A 22,048-nucleotide genomic window follows, 5' to 3' on the forward strand; every position below is an offset into this window, starting at 1 on the left:
AAGTTCAAGAGTTGGCTCAAAAGGAGAGAAAAAACAACTTTGTGAACTACCAGGATAAGCAGGATCGAGTTTGTTAAACTATATTTAAATCACCCAAAGTCCTATAGTTAAAATTTTGAACCCACAGAGATTTTCTGAAACCTAACACTGCCATTAAAGCTCATGCCTTTCCCACTCAGCAGCTGTGAGGGATTACAGCTGCTTTCTGAAGTGTTAGATAAATGATGAAGTGCATCTTCATTCCACATGATGGTGCTGTTTCCAGATAGGACGAAAACTCCATAAGTGTGTTGCCGTAAAATAGGTGTTTAAAGCAGCCAATAGGCATCAAAATTAGCATGCAAGTGAAACAAAAAAGTAGGAAAAAGTATTTTTCTCCCCCAAGAGTTTATTCATTCATTCATTCATTCATTTATCGTCAGATCTATCTCTATGCCCGGGCAAAACTAGTTGTTGCTGTAATGATTGACTGTAATAGAGTGTGCAGAGTAAATACTTATTAGTCGCCTGGTATAATAATTATATTCTAGCACATTTGATTTTACGAAAAATCAAAGAAGATAAAGACAGCCCAGTTTTGGTGACTTTGCTGAGGCCTTAATTTAGCTTCACTGGACGGTAAAGAAGAGAGTGAGTGATGAGGGACTATTGCAGGGTAGATAAATCTTTCTATAAAAAAAATCCTGAAATGAATATTTTCTGTCAATTCATTTGGGTAAGAAGGAAGATAATATTTATTAAGTATTCGGTGATATTGATTAAAATCACTTTACTTGCTGGATAAGGAGCAAGGGCTATTTTGGAAAGCTGAAAGTCATTATATATCATGTTCTTAGATTTAATATAATAAAATGTAAAATTATTAATATTATATTAATAAGATTAAATATAAAGTACAATTTGAACTAAATATTGTACTTCTAATTCATCTACATCAAGGTGTCTACCCAATGAGCTCTCAAAATGTTGGCTTACTGGTCACATCTCTGTTGGTTCCTTCTAGCTATCAGCACAATGGTTAATGTATCACTGACCTGCCTGTTACATGTATGTTGTACCTGTCGTCTGTCATGGATTGGGTGTGAACCCTACTGGTCCCTCCCAGATTTTCCATGATGATAACTTGTTGATTCACTTAGGGTTTCACAAGGGCTCCATTTCTGACCAACAGATGGAGCCATATGACAAACCTAGGCAACCAAGGCATCATCAATTTACTCATTATTATTTTTTTCTTTTTTTTTTGTGCAATGTTTTTCCCTTTTTTCATCAATTTCCTTAGTACTTTGAATTTTTCTATTTTTTTTTCAATGTCTCCCTTTTTTAAAGAAGCGCTAAAGCCAGTATTTTCTTTTTTCAAAGTTTTTTTTATGAGTTTGTGTATTATCTGTCCTTGTTTGTTTTACTACATTTTAAACTCCAAAATGTGTCTTCCATTTATTTTTCTTGGACATGGAAATAAAAATCTAGCTTTATTCAGAGATATACTCAACCTTTGGATATTATTCCCAATATTTACAGTTTAAGTCTTTTTTTAGTGCTAACTCAATACAGGGACAAAAAAAAATAAACAAGTCCCCCCTCTAATTTTCTTTATACCAGAAGTCAAAGCTTTATTCTTACATTACAAGTTTGTACTCAGAATGAAAATACAGAAAAATTGAATCGTGCTAGTTTTACACATTTAACAGATTGTTTAAAAGCAGTGTCATTTTGTACTGCATACACATACAGTATTTTAGGTTTAATTCCTTATGTATTTATTGCAGATGATTACAGTTGTATTGTTGTTCCTGTTAGTGATGGCGATCAAATCACCACACATTTACGCATGAATTACCATACAAAATATCATAACACTAACATATTTCCATCTCATTTTGTTTTACAAAGCCAGAAAATTCTGGAGTTCCAAAAACATAACTATCAATCTCATATTGGAAAAGAGAATATTAAACTAATACCGGTGTCTGATCAGATCGGTAATTGGCTGATACCACTCAGCATGAAATTATGAGAAATTTCAACACTGACATTGTTATTCTCCTTGCTGATATTCTTGTTTTTTGCTTTTGTTGTTCTTACAAAGGCAGCATTTTAAGTTTCAGCCTTCTTCAGAATCAGCTACAATCACAACACAGGAGTTGTAAATTAACGTGTTTTTCAAGAAAAGTCACGTATCAACAAATAAAGCCTGTTTAACGAACGAAGCAACATGTATTGTTCATGATCCATTGTTTTATACCAGGCTATCATGAGGTAACTTGTCTTCCACACCACACCTGTAGGGTTCAGAAAACAGCGTGTCTGTCTCTTTAAAAGGCGTGGCCACAGCGTGACAGGACTACACAATAACATGCAGCTAATGAGCCAATGTAGAACATCGTGGAGTAGAGTGGAGGTATTTGTCTGAACTTGGAGTCTGAGCCCTGGAAATCAAAACAAAGAGGCAGCTCGCAGATCCGTGGTGTCCTTTCTTCGACTCCTGACAGAGCAAACCGCGAACAGTTCAGATATTCAGGAGGGCAGGAGGTGACCGGAGCAGAGGGCTGTCTTTAAGTCTGGACGCAGACGCCTTCTTCCTGCCTTACTGTAACGTTTGTTCTCTGAATAACGCCCTCTGTTCACAATCACACACACTCACTTTGAAAATGGCCTCAGACGAGCTCTCGTCCAAGCTCAACCGTAGGCTCCAGATCGAGGAAGGAGCCGAGGAGCCGGTGGCCGTGGACCTCACGGAGCAGCAGAACGGGTCCGAGGACAAGTCGACCACCGCCAACGCGGACTCGGAGCTGGGGAAGAAGCTGCAGCGGCGCGAGGAGCTGAACGAGGGGCAGGGGGAGCACGTGCAGCCCAGCATGAAGGTGTTCAACCCTTACACCGAGTTCAAGGAGTTCTCCAGACACCAGATCAAAGACATGGAGAAGATGTTCAAAATGTGAGTGAGTGTGTGGATCTGATTTCTGTGTGTGTGTGAAGCAGCAGGCTGAGTGTTTAACATCCCCTTAGGACAGGGTTTAGTCCACCTTAACAGGTCAGAGTGTCAGGGTTAGTCCACCTTAACAGGTCAGACTTAACAGGGAAGTAACTTTAAGAATGCTCTTATAAGGAAGTGGAGCTGTCAGGTTGATAATTTACGTCACATGGGAGAGAAATGTGGAAATGTCTAAATGACAAAAAGTCACAGAATAGGTATAATACTCTGAAAGATTCATGCTCACTGAGTTTGTGAAGAAATCTAATTGAAAAGACTCTCTGGAGCTGCTGTTATGTGTAATCTAATATAGGCATGGATTTCTGTAGCTTGAGGGCTTACAGGGTGGGGGCTCTGTCAGTGATAAGGAAATCAGAGAGGTCTGTAACTGAGGAGGTCAGTAGGTATTTCAGGGGTTGAAAAAGACAACAATACACCACTATAAAGTCATCTTCACAACCTGTGCTATACAAATACCATCGCTGCTGCCAAATTATGGTGTCTTAATGTATAAAAGACAGATTTCCCTCCCAGTTTGACTCCTTGAATTGGCACACTAATCCCACACTGCACTTTAAAATAGCATAGCAATGTTTTTGTGGATTATACGCATAGACCATATAATATAAACTGTATTATTATGGTTGTGGGCAGCGTATGGTATCATTAACATCCTGTGGTGAGTAACTGCGATTCTCACCCCTTTGTATATTACTGTCATTTCTTATCATAAACCTTATTTTAGATAATGAAAACTTAGTAGATTGATGATTCAAAGTTTATCTAAAACAACATGAGTAAAAGGAAAAAAAAAATAAACTGATTAGATAAGAGAATTTTCAGTCAAGTGTCCAGATTTTCCAGATACAGGCTTAGTTTTCACCAATCTCTGGGGTCTGATTGACTGAAAGGTATGAAAGTTTTGGAAACTGGAGACAAACTGTAATAGCCGCAAAATAATCTTTCAGAGTCAATTTGTACTGTCAAAATGCAAAGTATGAGCAAAGGATGTCTGCTGGAAGTGACTGGTTCTACCACCAATAGGCTCAGATAGTTATAATCAAATGTTCGACAAAATAGAAGGGGCTGTGAAGCTGCTCTAAGTGATCTTGAAAAAGAGGCATGCCTTATAGTAATCCACATCATAAAATGAGATTATCAGCACCAATAAAGGTTATTCCTAAATGCTATTTCTTAGCTGTTTAGCAGTGAGGACAATAGTCATAACAAGCTTTGGAGAAATCTTTGTTCTTCACTGCTAGAAACGATTTCTTGGATTAGTTTTGTCGTGATGTTGGACACTGGAGCTGGACTGATGAAAAGAAAAAGGTCAGAAAAAAGCTAAATGGGAGAGTGCTAGAGCATGAGCTAAAGGCTAACACACAGTTTAAACTGTGATAATGTTCATTCTCACCGTCATGCAGCAGTTATTCTGCAGTGGTCTGTTCAAACTTGAGAGTCTATCAATAAATGAAGAGTGAGGTTATGTTAGCTCTGCTTGGTAGATGAGCACTGGCTGAAACCCTGCTATTAGTTGCGTTTTATCTGTTAAAAAGTTTTTTTTTTTTTTTACAAAGAAAAGTAGTGTTATAAAGAAGATCATATCTCAATTCATTCTTCAAAATAAACACACAACTTGTTGAGAGTGAAGTCTTCACGACAGTGTGACTACGTTCCGGGCCAAAGGTGTCACTACTGTCCACTTCAAACAGATAGTCCTCACAGCCCCTTTCAGGAGAAAAGCATTACAGAAATACACTTCTGTTTTGGTTGTACCTATTCTAAATCAAAAGCTTGTATTCTTTTCAACACCACTAAGAATCCACTGACAAAGTCAGTGTTGTCACCTTCAAGAAGATGGAGTTGCTGGTAAAACACATTGAAGACAGACAGAAATGTGACTCTAAAAGGCAACAGAAGGCGAAAAACTCTTCTGTCCTGCTTGACAAATAGAAAAAAATCACAATATAGGGACTTTGACAAAGAAAATGCATCTCACAATGCCTGAAAATCCATCTCTGTTCTAAAGCTAGCCCCAGACACTTGTAATTTAAGCCCATTTACTGTCAAGTTAATAACAAAGCACAGTCCCTCAGAAGTTACCTCACAGTGAGGTACTTCATCAGATTTATGACACTGCTCGAACATATAAACTTGATTTGGTAGTGTTAGCTGCGACTATTGGTGTTTAACATCATTTAAAGCACAACAAGAGTGGAAAAAGGCTCAACACAGACCTTCTGTTTTTATTAAGTGCTTTTATAATTCAATTCAGATGTTAACGTCAGGTGATAGAACAGTGTCTGTTTCTCAAACTGAGCCTCCCAGCGCTATTTTTGCTTTACAAACATCCTAATAGTACATCTGGAAATTCCGGATCCTAAGTGGTGTGGTCTCCTGAGGCCCTGGAGGTTGACAATACAATGTTGGAAACTTGAGAAGTTAAAGTCTGCCATGACAATGTTCAGTTTGAGACGTGTTGGTGAAACTACACCCCGGCTGAAACCCTGCTATCACTGGCAGAGGGAGGTGTCTGTGCTGTAATGTTTGTCCACTTTGTGTCAGGAGGTGTTGATTCAGCTCCGCTGTCACTGCTTGGACCATAATTGTTGTTTGTAAGATGCATTATTTGCTATCCACACAGCAGTTATTGAAATAGAAAAGCCATTGTGCAGGCTCGCTGTTCAGGCTGCTTTCAGAGTGACTGCAGAGTGAGTCAGGCTCTAAAAGTGAATCACAGCTGAATGACAGGAATTCAGGGTGAGCCGGCGTTCAATCTGACGCCTTGTTACAGCAAGCTGTCAGAGTGGGTGGTGGGCGCTGGTGACATGAGTGTTTATTGTACCTCTGATGACCACCTTGTGTTGCTGAACATGCAGATAAGAAACCTGTAAACTCCTGATGAATCATTTCTACTTCATCAAACATCCCTGGCTCATTTTTTAGCATCTATATCTCATCTCTTCCTCTAACAGAGGGTCTTCTGTTCCTGCTCTTCACACGGCGTTCGCATATCTTCTAGCTGCAGTGTGTTAGCCTGCATAGAAAAGGACTCAGTTTCTGAGATTGACTGTGAGGTTTTGTTATCACATGTATTTGACTTGTGGCTGTCTCTGCCCAGATTCTTCAGCTTCCTATCGTGTTCAGGCCTGCCCACACTTCTGAAACCCTCTACTTACTAACAAATCCCTCTTTTTACAGCCTTCTTTAAAGAGTTCAGGCCTTTATAGGCATGGACAGTTTAGACTTTTAATTTATGGGTGAAAATCCAAAGTATGCCATAATGGAAATGCTAACTCCAACGTACTTCCTGCTCACAGAAGCTCTTTTCAGGTTGCAAGTCAGCAACAAAGCTTGAACTGATTTTTAATTTATTACATTGATCCCACAACGGCGTAATGTACATGACCAAGCTTGTGTTTGCAGTGCTGTTCCTTCTTGCCTGATCTGTTGCTCCATGGTGATTCCATCTCATCCATATGGTGCTTCTATTACTACTTTGGATACTTGTACAGCAAGGAATGACTTCGTCCCACCGTCATCACAACTGCTTTATTGGAAATGCCGACACCCAATCTAACAGTTTTTGGTTTTTATTTGATGTGTTTGTTGTTTCTGGTGTTTCTGCAGCCAGCCTCAAGTAGACTGTCGATGAATTGCAGTTTTAACACTTACACATGGACAGAAGTTCAAGACAAAGGGTGACCTCTTGGTGACAAGGTAAAGTTGGTGCCAAAGCCTTACCAGCTGTCAGTCACGTCCCTAAATATTTATAACTTAATAGCAACCAAAGCAGATGAGGTATAATTAACAGTGTATTAACACCTGGCTCATTTGGGGCAGGAGCCTAGGGCGAGGGGCGGGGTACAGCCTGGGCTGGTCACCAGTCAATCACAGGGCTGACACATAGACAGGCGCCTCTTATGCACACACTCACACCTACGGACAATTTAAGAGCTAGTTATACTTTCGCCTGACTCCGATCGCGGGTGGCGCGCGCACCTCAATGGAGCGCAGTGGCATTTATGCTTGGCGCATTCTCCGTTGTACTATTCGCCGCAAAGACAGGGAGCGGTAGAGAAAAAAATGTTACAGAAAGCAGTAAAAGCAACCAAAAGACGAAGAAGTGAAGGCACGTGGACCAAACATAGGGACCAAAACAATGGCGGCACTAAAGTTACCATTGAGGTAGAGGAATTATTATGTTTTCCGTTGTTGAGCAGACAAAAGCAGCGCCGGAGAAGAAGGTGGTCTGTCTGCCCGTTGCATGCAGCGAGGCATCTGGATGGGGAACGCACCCAGCTTGTGAAACCCATGCGGGCTGTAGATGAGGAGTTCAGTGCCATTTGATGGTCTTTAAGACTGCTTAATGATGGATTGTACAAATGCTCATATGAGCGTACCAGCTCAGCAAGTCTACCCTCTATTTCGACTCGCGGCTCTTGCGACAAGTTTAAAAATCTTGGAGGTGCATTTCCACGCGAAGCGCCAGCACGCCCAACCGTCGCGAGGTGTGCGTAATCATACAACCACGCGACTGCGTCAAGCATAAACTAGGCATTAGAGTGATCAATTAACCTGGTAAGCATGTTTTTTGGACTGTGGGAGGAAGCCGGAGGACCCGGAGAGAACCCACTTCTAATATCTTCTAAACCACCAAGTAACAAAAAAAATTCATTCCCCATACAGTTTTTGCCGATAACGTACTTGGCATTTCAGACCCAAGATGTTTTCTGGACCGGGATGTAAATATATTTTTTATTTTGTAAAAAGTCTGTTTTTTTTGGCATGGTGTTCACATGGTTTCTGGTTTTTCTGCAGCCAGCCTCACGGAGATTCTTGATGAACAGCAACTTTTAGGACTTCCATGTAGGCTTCATTAAAACAGATGCTGCCCCTTGGTAAGAATACAATCACCTCAGTAAGCAGTACAGCTGACTCCTAGCTGTGGTTCAGACTGTAGTAATTGGGGGAGGCAGTAATGACCTGTTTGCCAACCGTTCTGTAATGCGTCAAAACATTAGAAGAAGGCTTCATGAGGCAGAACATCTCCATTTTAACTGGTGCATCAACACATTATTTTCACAGTCTGGACACTTAAAAAATCATGTTTTGATGATATTCTGTATCATCAAAACATGATTTTGGTACATTTGCTAGATGAATGCGATAACACAAACTAGGCACACATTGCTGATGCTCCATGGATGTTGTTCTTCCCCAACCTTAATGACTGAAGGAAGATAAGGAAACTCCCTTGCCTCCTTCGCCTTTCGAGTAGGATTTCTGACCACTAAGAGGAAAAATTGATCATACATGGCATTTGTGTACAACTCTGGGACTTTCGCTTTGTGAACACAAACAAACCAAAAGACAACTGCAACATTTGTATCATTTTTACAATTGTATTGTATCATTGGACCAAAGCAGATAAGCCCCAGGTGTGAATACACCCTAAAATTCACACCATGAAAAGCTGATATGAAATACGCTTTAAAGCAAAATCCATTTTTTTTGTACCAGGCAGTAGGAATGACTGTAAATTGTTTTAATCGCTGATTTATTTTAAGTCAACTATTGAGTTTTTACCCAAGTTTTGGTCTGATGTACCTAAATGTGGATGTGAGACCATAAACCTCCCACTTGTAGGAAAACTTGACCCTGACCCTAATTGTCCAAATCTCTTGCATAACTCTGAGTCATAATATCACCAAAATGGGTGAAACATGAAAAAAAGATCCACCGTACAGTGTGCCAAAGTAAGACGTGAGATTTGCTGCTCAGAAAATCCTGAACTGAACTGTTTTTATCAGAGAAATAAAGCCCTGAGCAACTTCCTTCATGGGAAACTCTGGGAAAACTGCCTCTCTTTGCTCCTTTCCCGCTGAGATCCCATTTGAAAACAAATATCCTTAAATAGAAGTGGAACTGAGCCAAGCAGGGAGAGGAACTCTGGAAGTTTGCTCTACAGAGAGATTTAGAAAGCCAGCATCCACTGTGTAGTAGAAATGTTAGAAAGTAGACTATGAGATTTAGACTTCTGATGACTACAAGGAGAGGATTCAGGAAAAAATGAGCTGTCCTAGACCAAACTATCTGCCAAAGAGGAAATACAATCTGATAGAGTCAGACTTCCTCAAGCTGTGCTGCTCACAGAGCTGACAGAAGCTGTTAGCTCCAGCTCCACGTGTAAAGTACCCAGCTCTCTTTGCTTTCAGGGAAGCTGGAGTTTTAACTGTGCAGCCAAAATGTCTGCATGAGTGTTCACTGATAACAACAGCAGGGAGGGGAAACAAGGTCAGAGATAGACTGAAAAAGGGTCTAAAATAAAACCCGCCATCAGAGCGTGGCACCGAACACAGGTTCAAAGTCCACCTTTATTGTTCTTACACAATATGACACAACATGACTCAATGACGGGCAGTTTTCCCTCCCCAGTGGTCCAAAGAAAAAGCTTCTGAACTAATGTTATAAGAAAATAATTACACTAGTAGACAGTGTTGACCTCCCAGAAGAAAAGTGTCACTTTTAGCTTGAATTAGTTTCAAGATCTTTGCAACATTAGTTATAAAAATAACAATTTAAGTGAGAAATGTCAAGGTCCTGGTCCTGATAGAGAAGACTACAGAATAACAGAAGATAATCTGTTTGTTCTCTGTGTTTAAAAAGGATCCTGATGTGTTTACTCTGTATATGTAACACCTTCAAACAGCTGAGAGGGAGGGAAGTCTTGTGAGATAGATGTTTAAGCTGTCCTCTGTGGTCATTTTTTTAAATTTTTTAAATTAAAGTCATATCTCATCCTGCATTCAGCTGAAGCACACCCACTGCTGTTTAGAAAAGATGATTATTATCTCACCATGTGTAAACTTTTTCCACCAATCACAGCCCAGGACAGGCTGGGTCAGTGTCTGTGAGGAGGAATGTTTAGGTTGTCCTCTGCAGGAACAGTCTGTAATATGTCGTCTGAGGAGAATCTATGGCATGTTAATTGCCTGAATGGCTAGTGAACATTAGAAGCAATCTATTTTGATCACTTTGTGTTTGGTGAAGTGTTGTTTTAAGGATTCAAAAGGAAGTAAATCATCAGTGTTCAGTGAGGAAGTAAAAAAAATAACCTTTAGCTGACAAACCACAGCTGTAGGAGGGCACATGATGTGCTGGGAAATGTAGCCTGAACAGTCTGTTGGCTAATTTCTGGAAATGGTGCTCAAAAGCTGTGGCCTTCAAAAAGAGAGAAAATAACTGAGAATTTTTAAAGAAAATGGTTCTGGAAACGTCCATCATGCTGCACCAGGACTGAACACCAGGAGGGATATGAGAAAAATTTCCCATGATTTCTTAGTCCCCCCCCCCCAAAGTCCACAATGAAGCCATAAAGCTGTCATTTTTAATGTGAAGATAATTTACGGCGAGTTCAGTTTCATCTATGTTCATCACAGAGAGGTAAAAGCGTGTAATGATTCGTTTCTTGCAAATTCTTGCAAATTTCTACACTGTCATAGTAAGAAAACTGAAATTAATTGTGCTGTTCTGTCAGAACCAGGATGAAAAACAAACAAAAAAAATGTTTTATGTAAAAAAAGACACTCCCTATGTAATGTGCACTTCTCTTAATGATGCTCAAGGACTGAAAGTTTGCACTCCCAGAAATTATTTGTAGTTAAATGGGCTGTGAAGACTTTCTAAGTGATCTTGAAAAAGTCTCACTTCTGGGTTTATGCCTGATCGTAATCCACACTTTAGAATGAGACTATCAGCACCAAAATATAGGGATGGGTACCAAATTAGGTACTTTTATAGGTACCAACCGAACTCTGTCAAATCAAAAGGTACCATGTTTAGGTACCTGAATGCATCCTTGTGAATGTGAGGAAGTGGAAGAGTAGGTGATTTTCCATGCTGGACATGAACACAGCATTATAAGGTTATATATTGAAGAATAGATGTGTTAAACCGAAAAAAAATACATTTTATCATTGAAAAAATTGTTATTTATTATCACATAGACACAAAAAGTACAGAAAATTGGCACCATTGAGTACCGGTACCAATTGAACTTGACATCAGTACCGTATTGTTTCAAATGTGAAAGCTACCCATCCCTACCAAAAGAGGTCATCCCCAAATGTTATTTCTCAGCTTCCTGATCAGTTTCGAACAGGACCGGCCCAATCAAGCACGCCAAAGTCCACGCCAATAAAGTTTGGTGGTGAGAAGAGAGATCTGTGTTTTTCTCTGCTGAAAATGATTTCTGCGATGAATTTTGTAGTGATGGTGGACACTAGAGTCTAACTGTCAGACAGAAAAAGGACAGAAGAGCAAAAGAAAGATAAACAAGAGAGAGATAGAGCACAAGCTAAAGGCTAACACACGGGCTAAACTTTGACAGCGTCCATTCCAACCCACAGTCAGCAGTTATTCTGCAGTGGTCTGTTCAAACTTGAGAGTCTATCAATAAAATGAAGAGTGAGGTTACGTTAGCTCTGATTGGTAGATGACCGTCAGGACATAACCAGGATTCACTAACACTACAAATTACAGACACGTCTCACAGCACTGGGATGTCAGTAGTGCTTTATATAGCCAGTTACTAAACTACAGTACAAACTGACAAAGTTTGCTTGTTGTGAAGTTTCCATCAACAGAGCTATATAACTGGTAATACATACCTTACCTTGTTGTGTTGTATCCAGTATAATGTTGTTTAGATCAAAGGAAAGTAGTGTAGAAAAGAGAATCCAATCTCTCTTGATTTTTCAAATCAAACACATGCCTTGGTAACATCATTTTGTCAGTGCGTCTCACACCTCTCCTAATTCCTAAAACATCATTTTACTTCTTTGAAATGTGGATTTTAAAAGAAAAAAGGGGAGCTGTGCACTTCCAGTTCTTCGGACAGGTACACAGCAGAAGAGTGAGAACAACAAGATTTGTCTTACTTGCAAGAAAATGTAACAAAGCCTGAACAAGGGCTTTACCTGAATGTTTTGTTTTACAATTTCTTGCAAGTTGGACGGTGTGCAGGATTTTTTGCAAGCTTTATAATGTGTTTTTTTTATAAGAAAAAAAAAAAGACTGAAGAAGGCTTTCAAACTGTATTTCTTTTCTCATCTTCACACAGCTGACAAAGTGCTGTGTGAAGTGGGTGCAAATGCTGGACTGTCTGTTTTGACAGTTTAATGAAGCCAGTTTGTTCCTTTATTTAACTGGAATGATTTATTCTGTCGCTTCCCACAAGTCAGATTAAATACATCTGCAAACACTTTGGTTGATTCTGTTAACACCACAGAAAAATCATGTTTGAAATTCACAAGCAAGACGTTTCCAGGTTGAATTCAAGTTTTGAAGGGGACTTTAATCTTTGGTGTAACCCTGGGTGTTAGAGTTGGGCTTGTTTGTGTCTCATATTTACTCAAGCTTACTGATCCAAAACTTTTCAGCTTGTAAGTCGCCAAAGTTTATTACTCTTTCAATCAATTTTCTGCCCTTAATTTTCAGTATATATGTTTCAGCTGTGTTATCTCACCCTTTACACCCTACAGCTCCTGATTTCCTTCTCCAAAAGCTACAGTACACTGAGTTACAGGAACTCATCTCCACAGCAGGCAAACAGAGTAAAAACAAACAAAAGCAGAAGTCGAAGTTCCTGCTCAGAAGCTTTATTTTTACATTATGCAGAGTGTTTAGTGAAGCTGCTAAGGTCTGTAGAGAATTAGAGATCCTTAAAAAACAGAGTCTCACATAAATTCTACTTCAGTAGTTTTTACTAGAGAGAAAAACAAAACAAAACTGTGGGACAAGGCTCAGCAGTCTCTCTGTGGGAGGTGTGACTTCTCCACAGCTCTGTAGCCAAGTTACAAACCCTTTCTCTTTTGATTTCTCTTCTTTGATCAGGTACGACGCCGGCAAAGATAACTACATCGACCTGATGGAGCTGAAGCTGATGATGGAGAAGCTCGGAGCTCCTCAGACTCACCTCGGCCTGAAGAACATGATCAAGGAGGTGGATGAGGATCTGGACAACAAGCTGAGCTTCAGGGAGGTGAGGCAGACTCCATGAGAACCGGTCTCAGGCTGTGATGAATCTCCTCAGTCTGAATAAACGTCTCTGTGTTTTTCCTCAGTTCCTGCTGATCTTCAGGAAAGCAGCAGCAGGAGAGCTGGCAGAGGGCAGCGGGCTCTGCGCCCTCGCTCGTCTCTCTGAGATCGACGTCTCTGAGGAGGGAGTCAAAGGAGCCAAGAATTTCTTTGAAGCCAAAGTAAGGCACTCCAAAGTCATCAAACCAAGACACAGACTCTCTTTTATAACAGACAAAACACTGACTCACAACACAGCATCCCCAACTCATCCTGACAGAATAAAACATGCATGAAAGAATCGAGGTTTCCCCAACAAAGACTAGATGAATAAATTAAAACCTTCAGCCCAGATCTCTGCAGATATCTTTACTCTGAGGGCAGCATGTTTGCAGACAGTAGCAGCTTCAATGCTCTATCAGTGCCTGACCAGGATGCATCAATTAAGAGAAGTTAGCTTAGCTGAACCACATTTTGCTAACGCTAAGAGCTCAACAAAGAATCCCACGGCATCAATCTCTTAAAGTTGGCATTCTGTTTTGTGTTTATGCACGAGAAAAACGATTGGACAGATCTGTGACTTAGAGAAAAACAAACATAAATCTCTGACCAACTTTGTTCAAATGTCTGACATCTTCAACAACAAACCAAACTCTGACAGGAGCAGACAGATGAATGATCACTGTCAGTGTGGAGTCTTATTTAACAACCTTGGTAATCACAAGTTGTAAGTATCCGGTTAATGAAATGCCAGAGCTCATTACTGCTGCAGAAGCTGATTTACGAGCTCAACTTGTCACTTTCATAAGCTCCGTCCATCATACGATGGTCATGAGGGTGTGTCCGCAACGCAAAGAAAACATTCAGCACAGAGCGGGCGGCGCTTTGGTGGCTTTGAAGATTAAACTCAGCTGAGGCACTGAGAGACATGACAGACGTATGAGGAAGAAGTAAGAGATAAAAACACAACTTTGTTGTATGCATTTCACGTTTGTTATAATATAAATCAATCAGTCTTTATTTGTATAGCGCCAAATCATAACAAACATTATCCCAAGACACTTTACAAAAACATTTACACATCTAGACCCGTGAATGTTAATAAAGTTTTATTAGCAGAAACCCAACATCAAGACAAGATAAGGAGTCTGATCTCATCTTGATCCACCATGAGTACAGGACTCAGCAAGTTACAATGGCAAGGAAAAACTTCCCTTTAACAGGCAGAAACCTCGAACAGAACCAGACTCATGTTAGACAGACATCTGCCTCGACAGTGTTGGGGTTAGAGAGAGGCAGATAGAGGAGAGAGAGTATGAGACCAAAGTTTGGTGATGTGGCGATGGTGAAACCAGCAGGCCATACCCGGCAATAATCCAAAGCCGTAGCAGCTGGAGTCTGACAGGAGCACAGCAGCAGGCCATCCACTCCACCCACCCCCAGGAACCTTTGAGACAAACTCAGAGCCTCCCAGAGAGGTGTATGGTCAGTAACTATAACAGAACATTAAAGTGATACTCCGGGATGGAACGAGTTGGGTCCTATCACAAGGTTTAGGGCAGAAATTACTCCTACAGCAGTGTTTTTGTGCAGCAGAAGCCCAGAGCGCTCGCACCAAACACCCCTCCCTGCTCCTCTGCCGGTTTCCTCTGCACTCGGACGGGGCCATATTTTTACCTGACCAAAAACACAAATAAACGAAAAAAATCTGATATCGGTCTGCATTCACGCTTTATTTAGAGAATTTTCAGCGTGTTACTTTCACACAAAAACACAGCTAAATAAGGCTCTAGTTCTCATCGCGTCTCTTCATCCTGGCAGACTACCTGCGTTTGTTTATATCTGGCACGCCGCGCAGGCGGACTGATACACTAAGCGGCGAGTGCCTCGTAGCCAGCTGTGGCTCTGCAGCGGAGGTAGCGCCGTTTTATGACACGATGAGAACTAGAGCCTTATTTAAACTTAGCCGATATCAGATTTTTTCAGTGGGAGTCCGTTTGTTTGTGTTTTCAGTCAAAGTAAAATATGACCCCGTCTGAGTGCAGAGAAAACCGTCTGACGAGCAGGGAGGGGGTGTTTGGGCTTCTGCTGCACAAAAACACTGCTGTAGGGGTAATTTCTGCCCTAAACCTTGTGATAGGACCCAACTTGTTCCATCCTGGAGCATCACTTTAAGACTAGAAGTTAGACTGACTGATAGAGAGGGAAACAGAAGCCCTGTGTGTCAGTTTCCACTGGCCGTCTAAACCTATAGCAGCAGAACTAAGAGCTGGTTCAGGCCTGATCCAGCTCCAACTGTAAGCTTTATCAAAAAGGAAAGTTTTATGTCTGCTCTTAAAGGTTGAGACTGTGTCTGCTCCCCGGACCTCAACCAGTAAGTTATCCCAAAGAAGAGGGGCCTAATAACTAAAGGCTTGACCTCCCATACTACTTTTAGAGACCCTAGGTACAACGAGCAGACCTGCATGTTGAGAAAGTCTTTAAGATAGAATGGCCCAATGCCATTAAGCGCTTTGTAAGTCAGAAGAAGAATTTTAAACTCTATCCTAGATTTTATAGGTAACCAGTGTAGAGACGCTAGACGCACTGGAGAGATGTGCTCTCTCCCCCTAGTCCAAGTCAGTACCCGAGCGGCAGCATTCTGAACCAGCTGAAGAGTCATAATAGACTTATTAGGACAGCCGGATAAAAGAGAGTTGCGATAGTCCAGCCTAGAAGAAACTAACACATGGACTACTTTATCAGCATTGCTCAGCTGTTTCACACGCTCAAAGGAAACAGTGGGGCAGTCAAGTAGATTCCTCCATAGAGGAAGTCATTAATGCACCGGTTATGGTTTGACTCCTGACCTCCCGAGCATTTCATTTCCTCTCTTTGCTCCATGTTTCACTCAATGAGAGCAGAGTGTGAAGACAGCGTTTTAATCTCTGAGGGTTTCTTGCAGCTCTTGGATCTGGAGGGAAAAGTTAAAGCATCAAACATGAGTTCACTCTGATGTTTACATGAACATGAATACAGTCATTTGCACATTTTGTTCACTTTTCTTTAGCACCAGGATATTTTGTGTTTCCTTGCTTAGTTCGAGCAAAGAACTTGCTCCAGGGGTGTGTCAAGTTGTGGGAATGCAAGTTCCCAAAGGCATAAAGCAAGTTATGCTATCTGGGGCAGTGCTAGCTTGTTAGCACAAGTAATATCTGGAATTAAGTGACAGACAAAGTTTTCATAACTTACTGGATATTCTAAGCTCCTTACTTACTTTCTTCAAAATGGGATTTTTTTATTACTGTTCACATTAAACCTTAAAAAAAAACAGTTGGCCTGGTACAGTTCATGTAGCGGCACAGAGAGGCTTTTAGCTTTTCCCCCATTTTCCAGATTAATGTCTTCTGTCTGTTTTAAACACTATTCATCCCCAGATGATCTCCATGCTGATTGGCCACACTGAGCGAGTGATTCACTAAAGATCACATTTTTTTAACTCTCAGTCTAATGTCAGGAACCTTGGTGTCATCTTTGGTAACCATTTTAATTTTGACAAGCAGATCAGTGCCGTTGTGAAAGCAAGCTTTTTCCAACTCTGTCTCTTAGCTAAGACCAAGGCCTACTTCTCACAGGCAGATCATGAAAGACTATCCATGCCTTTATTACATAGATTGGACTATTGTAACTCTTTATACATTGTCATGGATAAGTCATCCATTAACTGCCTTCAGCTCATTCAGAACACTGCTGCTCGACTCCTCTCTGGCAAGTAAAAGCGCGACCACATTACACCAGTTTTAGCGTCCCTCCACTGGCTCCCAGTCCGCTTTCGCATTGATTTTAGAATTCTTTTAATCGCTTTTAAAGCCCTCAACGGTCTTGCCCCTCTGTACCTGTAGGAACTCCTACATCACTACTCCCCAACCAGAGCCCTGAGGTCTTCTGACCAACTGCTATTGGAGGTCCCCAAAACCAGACTTAAGTCGAGAGTTGACAGGGCCTTTGCAACAGCTGCCCCTGGACTATGGAACAGTCTCCTCATCCAGCCTCCCAGACCGTAGAGGTTCTTAAATCTCCCTTAAAGGCGCACTTTTGCTCCCTGGTGTTTCATCAATGAGTTTATACAAATCATAGGCACCTTAGTCTTTATTTTTTATACTTTTACTGTTTTATTACAATGTTTTTCTATTTTTATTGTTATATTTATTTATTTTTATGTATCTGTGTACAGCACTTTGGTGCTCTATAAATACACTTGACTGGACTTGACTCAGGAATAAGCAAATGACGCTAAAAGGGAAATATCTGGTTTAGAAAAACAAATCTCATGCTGAAGTGCTAAAAGTTGCTGTTCATTGAGAATCTGCTTTAGGCACGTTACAGAAAGACTGGAAACCATTTACACACCAAGCCAAAAAAACAGACTTTTACATTATTAAAAAGCAAATTTACAGCCTGGTTCAAATACCGGCTTGGGTCTGAAACACTAATTTTGCTATTGGCTCACACCGAAACATATTTGACTTCTTAAGTCAGCAGTTTAGAAGATAATAAGATCATGAGTTGGTTTATTCAGGGGCCGTTTACACGACAACGGTCTTAGGGTGAAACGCAAAAGTTTTGTTGTGTTTCAGCCTCGCGTTTACACAGAAACAGCGTTTCAGTCTACCTAAAACGCAAACTTTTGAAAACGGCCTCCAGCGTGGGATTTTTCTGAAATGCTGCCGACACCGTTGCCGTGTAAACAGTAAGCCGGCATTTTCAGTGCAAACGCTGACGTCACACCCTGCCTCGCGCGCGCATTCAAAAGGACAACAGTACAGTTGTTGCAATCCTCACGAATTACTGTGTTGTGCTTGTGCTGATCAATCTGCTCAATCTGCCGACTGTCTTTCAACAAAATGTGCATCTATTGCTCCACTTTTTAACTTGGTATTCCCCAATACACCAGATGACCGTCTCAACTGTACTTCCGTGGAGATCTCCCAAAAGCTGCTTCATGACAAGACAGTTATAGCACCACCTACAGGCCTGGCATGCTTATTACAGCGTTTTCAGTCCATCAACGTTTCTGTGTAAACGCATTTTTTTTTCACAGCATTTTAGCGTTTTCAGATGAAACGTTGTCGTGTAAACAGGGTCTTAGAGTTGCAGCTCAGCTCATGTGACTAACAGGTGCCCTCTAGCTGTTAGAAAGGAAGCAACATATCCAGTATGGCCCCTGCCAACAATCGGCTTCATTTCTCTGCATCGGGAACTTACTGTGGATGGGTGGTGCAGAGACTCCCTCTATATTTCATACACTCTGTGCGATAAACATATCAAAAATTAGCGACAATCTGCTCATCACTTTCTCCAGTCATGCTGAAAACTTATCATTACATTTTTACATGAACTTATCATGCAATTCGCTCGAGTGACTGTGTTTTCATTTCATTTTGGGCTGAACTGAAACCAGAAGTGTCTCTCTGTGGTGGGAGCGAGCTTGGGAGCAAACGCACACCCTTCTTCATGTTCTCCTCTTGATTATCATTCTCCTTCTTCAACCTTTGATGTCAGCACTCGACTTGTTAACAAACACACAAATTTTACCAAGAGTCTAACAGGAAGAAAGTCTAGACATGCAGCCCAGCCCAAAAACTTTGTGACCTTTTCAGGAGTTTTGTGTGAGAGTGAATTACTGCTGAGAAACGGAAGTTGTTAATACAGTGTTGTTATAAATCCCAGGATGCAGCTGTCCTGCAGAGCCTGCCTGATCTTATTTGTTCTCCTTTCTGTGAGCTCCATCACCTGACCTCTGTGTGTGTTTCTTCCTGTCCGACAGGTCAACGCCATCAGTGAGTCCAACCGCTTTGAGGCAGAGATCCGTCAGGAGCAGGAGGTTAAGAAGAAGCAGGCGGAGGAGCAGAAACAGAGACGTGCTGCTTTCAAAGAGCTGCAGTCGACCTTCAAGTGACCCGCCCCGCTCTGCTCGCCCTCTCCATCTCCTCTCAGGACCGGTCTCTGTCTGTGCTGCAGTAACGCTGTCAGTGTGTCCATGTGTGTTTGAATGCTTCACGTTCGTCAGACTGTCACTGGGGGACCTTACGAAGACTGGATGAAAGGGATCACTGATTATCTGTGATGTATTTATTTAGCTTTGTAGCTCAGTCATGATCCAGGAGGAGAAGAAGAAGTGGACGTAGCCTCGGAGCCACCAAAGCCTTAAGTTCAGCAGGGTTTATCCATATTCCTACATCTCTGTGCCTAAATCACACTCTGATTTATCGTCTGTTTGACTCTAAAGGGAACATAAAGTAATAAAAGTTTATTATTCTGTGCTGGAGAAGACTTCAAACCAGAGATTGAGTGCATAAACTAATGAGAATAATAAAAAATCAAGTTAAAAATTTACTAAGATTTGTGCAGGCTTTTCAGCAAGTAAAGATGCCCCCTGTAGGCGAAAAGACAGAATACACATGTAATGCACTTCCTCCTCACATATGGGATGTTAGGGCTTCGTCCACTTCCTGCATACTGTCTGTTAGAGAGCTAAATGAATGGATCATAATGACCACAGTGTCTCAAACACCAAAGAGCCAGTCTTTAACAGAAATATAAACCCTGTGGGTGCAAACTCAGACAACTTCTGCAAAAAAAGAAAGAAAAGAAAGAAACTGCCTCATCAGATAATTAATTGCTGTGCAATGCTCTCGCATCAACTATGCCGTTAAATTGTAATTTTGTTCCTTCATTTGGCCTCCATGTATCAAGTGCAGTCGTTTCTCTTTTAACTTTCCAAGTCATGGCTTTGGGTATTAAACCTGCAGGAGAAAGACCCTGCAGAGATGGTCTGCATGCACACTGCAAAAACTGAAACCTTCAAAAGTGTTCATGTCCTATTGTCAGTTGAAAAAAGTCTTTTTAATATTAGAATGAGCCAAATTCACCTGACAAATCCAGAAAATATCCAATTTTAAGATATAAAAAGACAAAAATGACGCCTGAATTGGACAATGTACCAGTTTAGTCATTTCTCCACTGGCAGATATTTCTAACAAATTCAGGCGTCATTTTTGTATTTGAACACCATGGAATAGATATTTTTTTTCCGGACTCATCATGTGAATGTGGCTCATATTTAGTCAAATGAGACATTTTCCATAAAAATAAGAAACACTTACTGAGGTTTCAGTTTTTGTCATACATCTGTCTTATTTCAAGTGGGAACAACATGAAAGCATTAAAGATGTTAAATTTTGACCCTGTGCAGGAAGCTGTGATGCAACATCTGAAATACTCCATCTTTGACCATTGACTTGTTAACTTTCCTGTGCTGTGTTTCTTCATGGTTTGCTGTTTAAGCCTCCTGAGATGTTTGGTTGATTTTCCTCGTGATGAACTACTTTTCTGATTCATGAATGCAGGGTACGTGTTTGCATCGACTCGTGACGTGTGTGCACGCGTGTCACTGTTCTGTCTCCACTGTGTTTGCTTTTTTACTCTTATTCTGTAACTCTGATTAATTCCACAGTGACATTGTGCAGACTTGTCCGTCACTCTTTAAGTGTTAAATGTTGAACAATGAACAAAAAGCCGAGCTCTTAATTTTTTACTGTCAGCTCTGTATTTTTGTATAACCGGGTTGGGTATTCAGTAGATTTCGATAGTTGTGGTGTGGGAATGTTGTGTACGATGTTTTGCATGAGCCATGTGGTACTTTATAATATATTCTTCTTGTTTTTTAAATTATCCTGTCTTATTTGGGCTGTTTTTTCTCATTATTAACTCAGCGACATTTCAGTCTTCAACTTCAGGGGGAAGCTTGAGAAATTAGCAATGCAGAAGTGAAAGTTTGCATGTTCTTCCTGGTTCACATTTGGTCCCTTTTCATATCAGTAGTAGGTCAGATAACACACTTTAGGGCTTGGGTTTTCTTTCATGAGTAATGTAGAAGTATTTCAAAGTCTAATGTTTTCATACCTCGTAGAATTTACAGCTGAACGTGTGCTCAGCTGTCCCCTCCTCTGATGAAACCTGGAGGTCTGACAGGACATCCCCTCAAGAATTCAACCATATATGGTGTTTCAAAGCTCACAGTGTTTCTCATGTTGGCCCGTACCATCATGAGTAATCTGAATTTTCACCTCTACGGTGCTGACAGGTTGTGTCAGTATGAATAAGAAGGGGAAGTGTCAGTTCCTGCAGAGACGTGAACACATCTTCCTCTTCGGTGTAACTCTGCGTTCACGTCTTTATCAGAACAAGGGGAGTGTTATTTTTTCAGAGATGCCAATCAGCTCATTTCCTGTGTTCCTTCTCTGTCATGAGATCAGCTTTTAAGGCTTTTTGTTTGTCTTTAATCAAGTAAAGTGTTTTTTCTAAGAGGTTTGCACTTACTCTAATAGGCGTGTCCCAATCAAGAGAAGATATTTAGCCCTTAAAAAAGTGTTAACCATTGACTTCCTGTCCTTTAACCACATGTGTTAGTCTTGGGCTTACTTTTTCAGAAGTAGTCTCTTTGGTTTAAAACTATCAAACTGCAGATCTTAAAAACTGGTTGGATTAGATGATGCATCCTTTTGGTTTCCCTTCTGATTATTCTGACCTCAGTGGCCACGATTAAGGTTGGATTACAGGAACCAAATATATATCTCTGTAAAGTACTGTGAAAAGAATCTAACATCAAATGTTTCATTTAAAGTTGTGAAAAGCTGACGGTCTCTTTTTGGTTTTTGTTGGGTTTGGCGCCCCCTGTGGACAAATAATGTTGTCTCATTTTAATCTCTGAAGGATCTCGATTTTGTAATTCCTCAAAGAGTAAATCGGGATCAAGTCAATTTGGTCCAGTTTTCTGAACTCAGACTTGATTACCTGATCGGTGAAAGCATAAAAGTGAACTCCCAAATCCAGATCATTGGTATTCAGTTTAACTTTTTGAATATCTGGGCCCTGAAGATCTTTAAAATCATTGAGACAATTAAGTACCCGAACTTCTGTCTATAAAAAGAATAGTATTAAAATAATATGGAA

At 40.8% G+C, this 22,048-nt stretch overlaps 1 protein-coding gene across 1 annotated transcript; it reads left to right on the forward strand.

Annotated features, from left to right (window-relative positions):
- Nucleotides 1-2,345: 2,345 nt before the first annotated feature.
- Nucleotides 2,346-20,767, forward strand: efhd2 (EF-hand domain family, member D2). The gene is made up of 4 exons (XM_074682136.1): nt 2,346-2,938; nt 12,872-13,019; nt 13,102-13,236; nt 18,861-20,767. The coding sequence occupies exons 1-4, from the start codon at nt 2,652-2,654 to the stop codon at nt 18,990-18,992; spliced, it is 702 nt and encodes a 233-aa protein (XP_074538237.1). The 5' UTR covers nt 2,346-2,651; the 3' UTR covers nt 18,993-20,767.
- Nucleotides 20,768-22,048: the final 1,281 nt, after the last annotated feature.

Source organism: Halichoeres trimaculatus, unplaced genomic scaffold (assembly GCF_033239565.1).
Source record: "Halichoeres trimaculatus isolate MK-OKI-2021-1 unplaced genomic scaffold, fHalTri1.1 fHalTri1_scaffold_11, whole genome shotgun sequence".
Classification (NCBI taxonomy): Eukaryota; Metazoa; Chordata; class Actinopteri; order Labriformes; family Labridae; genus Halichoeres; species Halichoeres trimaculatus.

What these genes read in the sequence shown, in the direction of transcription:
- efhd2 (XM_074682136.1), top strand. Translation starts at nt 2,652, where the DNA reads ATGGCCTCAGACGAGCTCTCGTCCAAGCTCAACCGTAGGCTCCAGATC. An exon ending in ATGGAGAAGATGTTCAAAAT is followed by an intron (nt 2,939 to 12,871) that starts GTGAGTGAGTGT and finishes TTCTTTGATCAG; the next exon opens with GTACGACGCCGGCAAAGATA. An exon ending in AGAATTTCTTTGAAGCCAAA is followed by an intron (nt 13,237 to 18,860) that starts GTAAGGCACTCC and finishes CCTGTCCGACAG; the next exon opens with GTCAACGCCATCAGTGAGTC.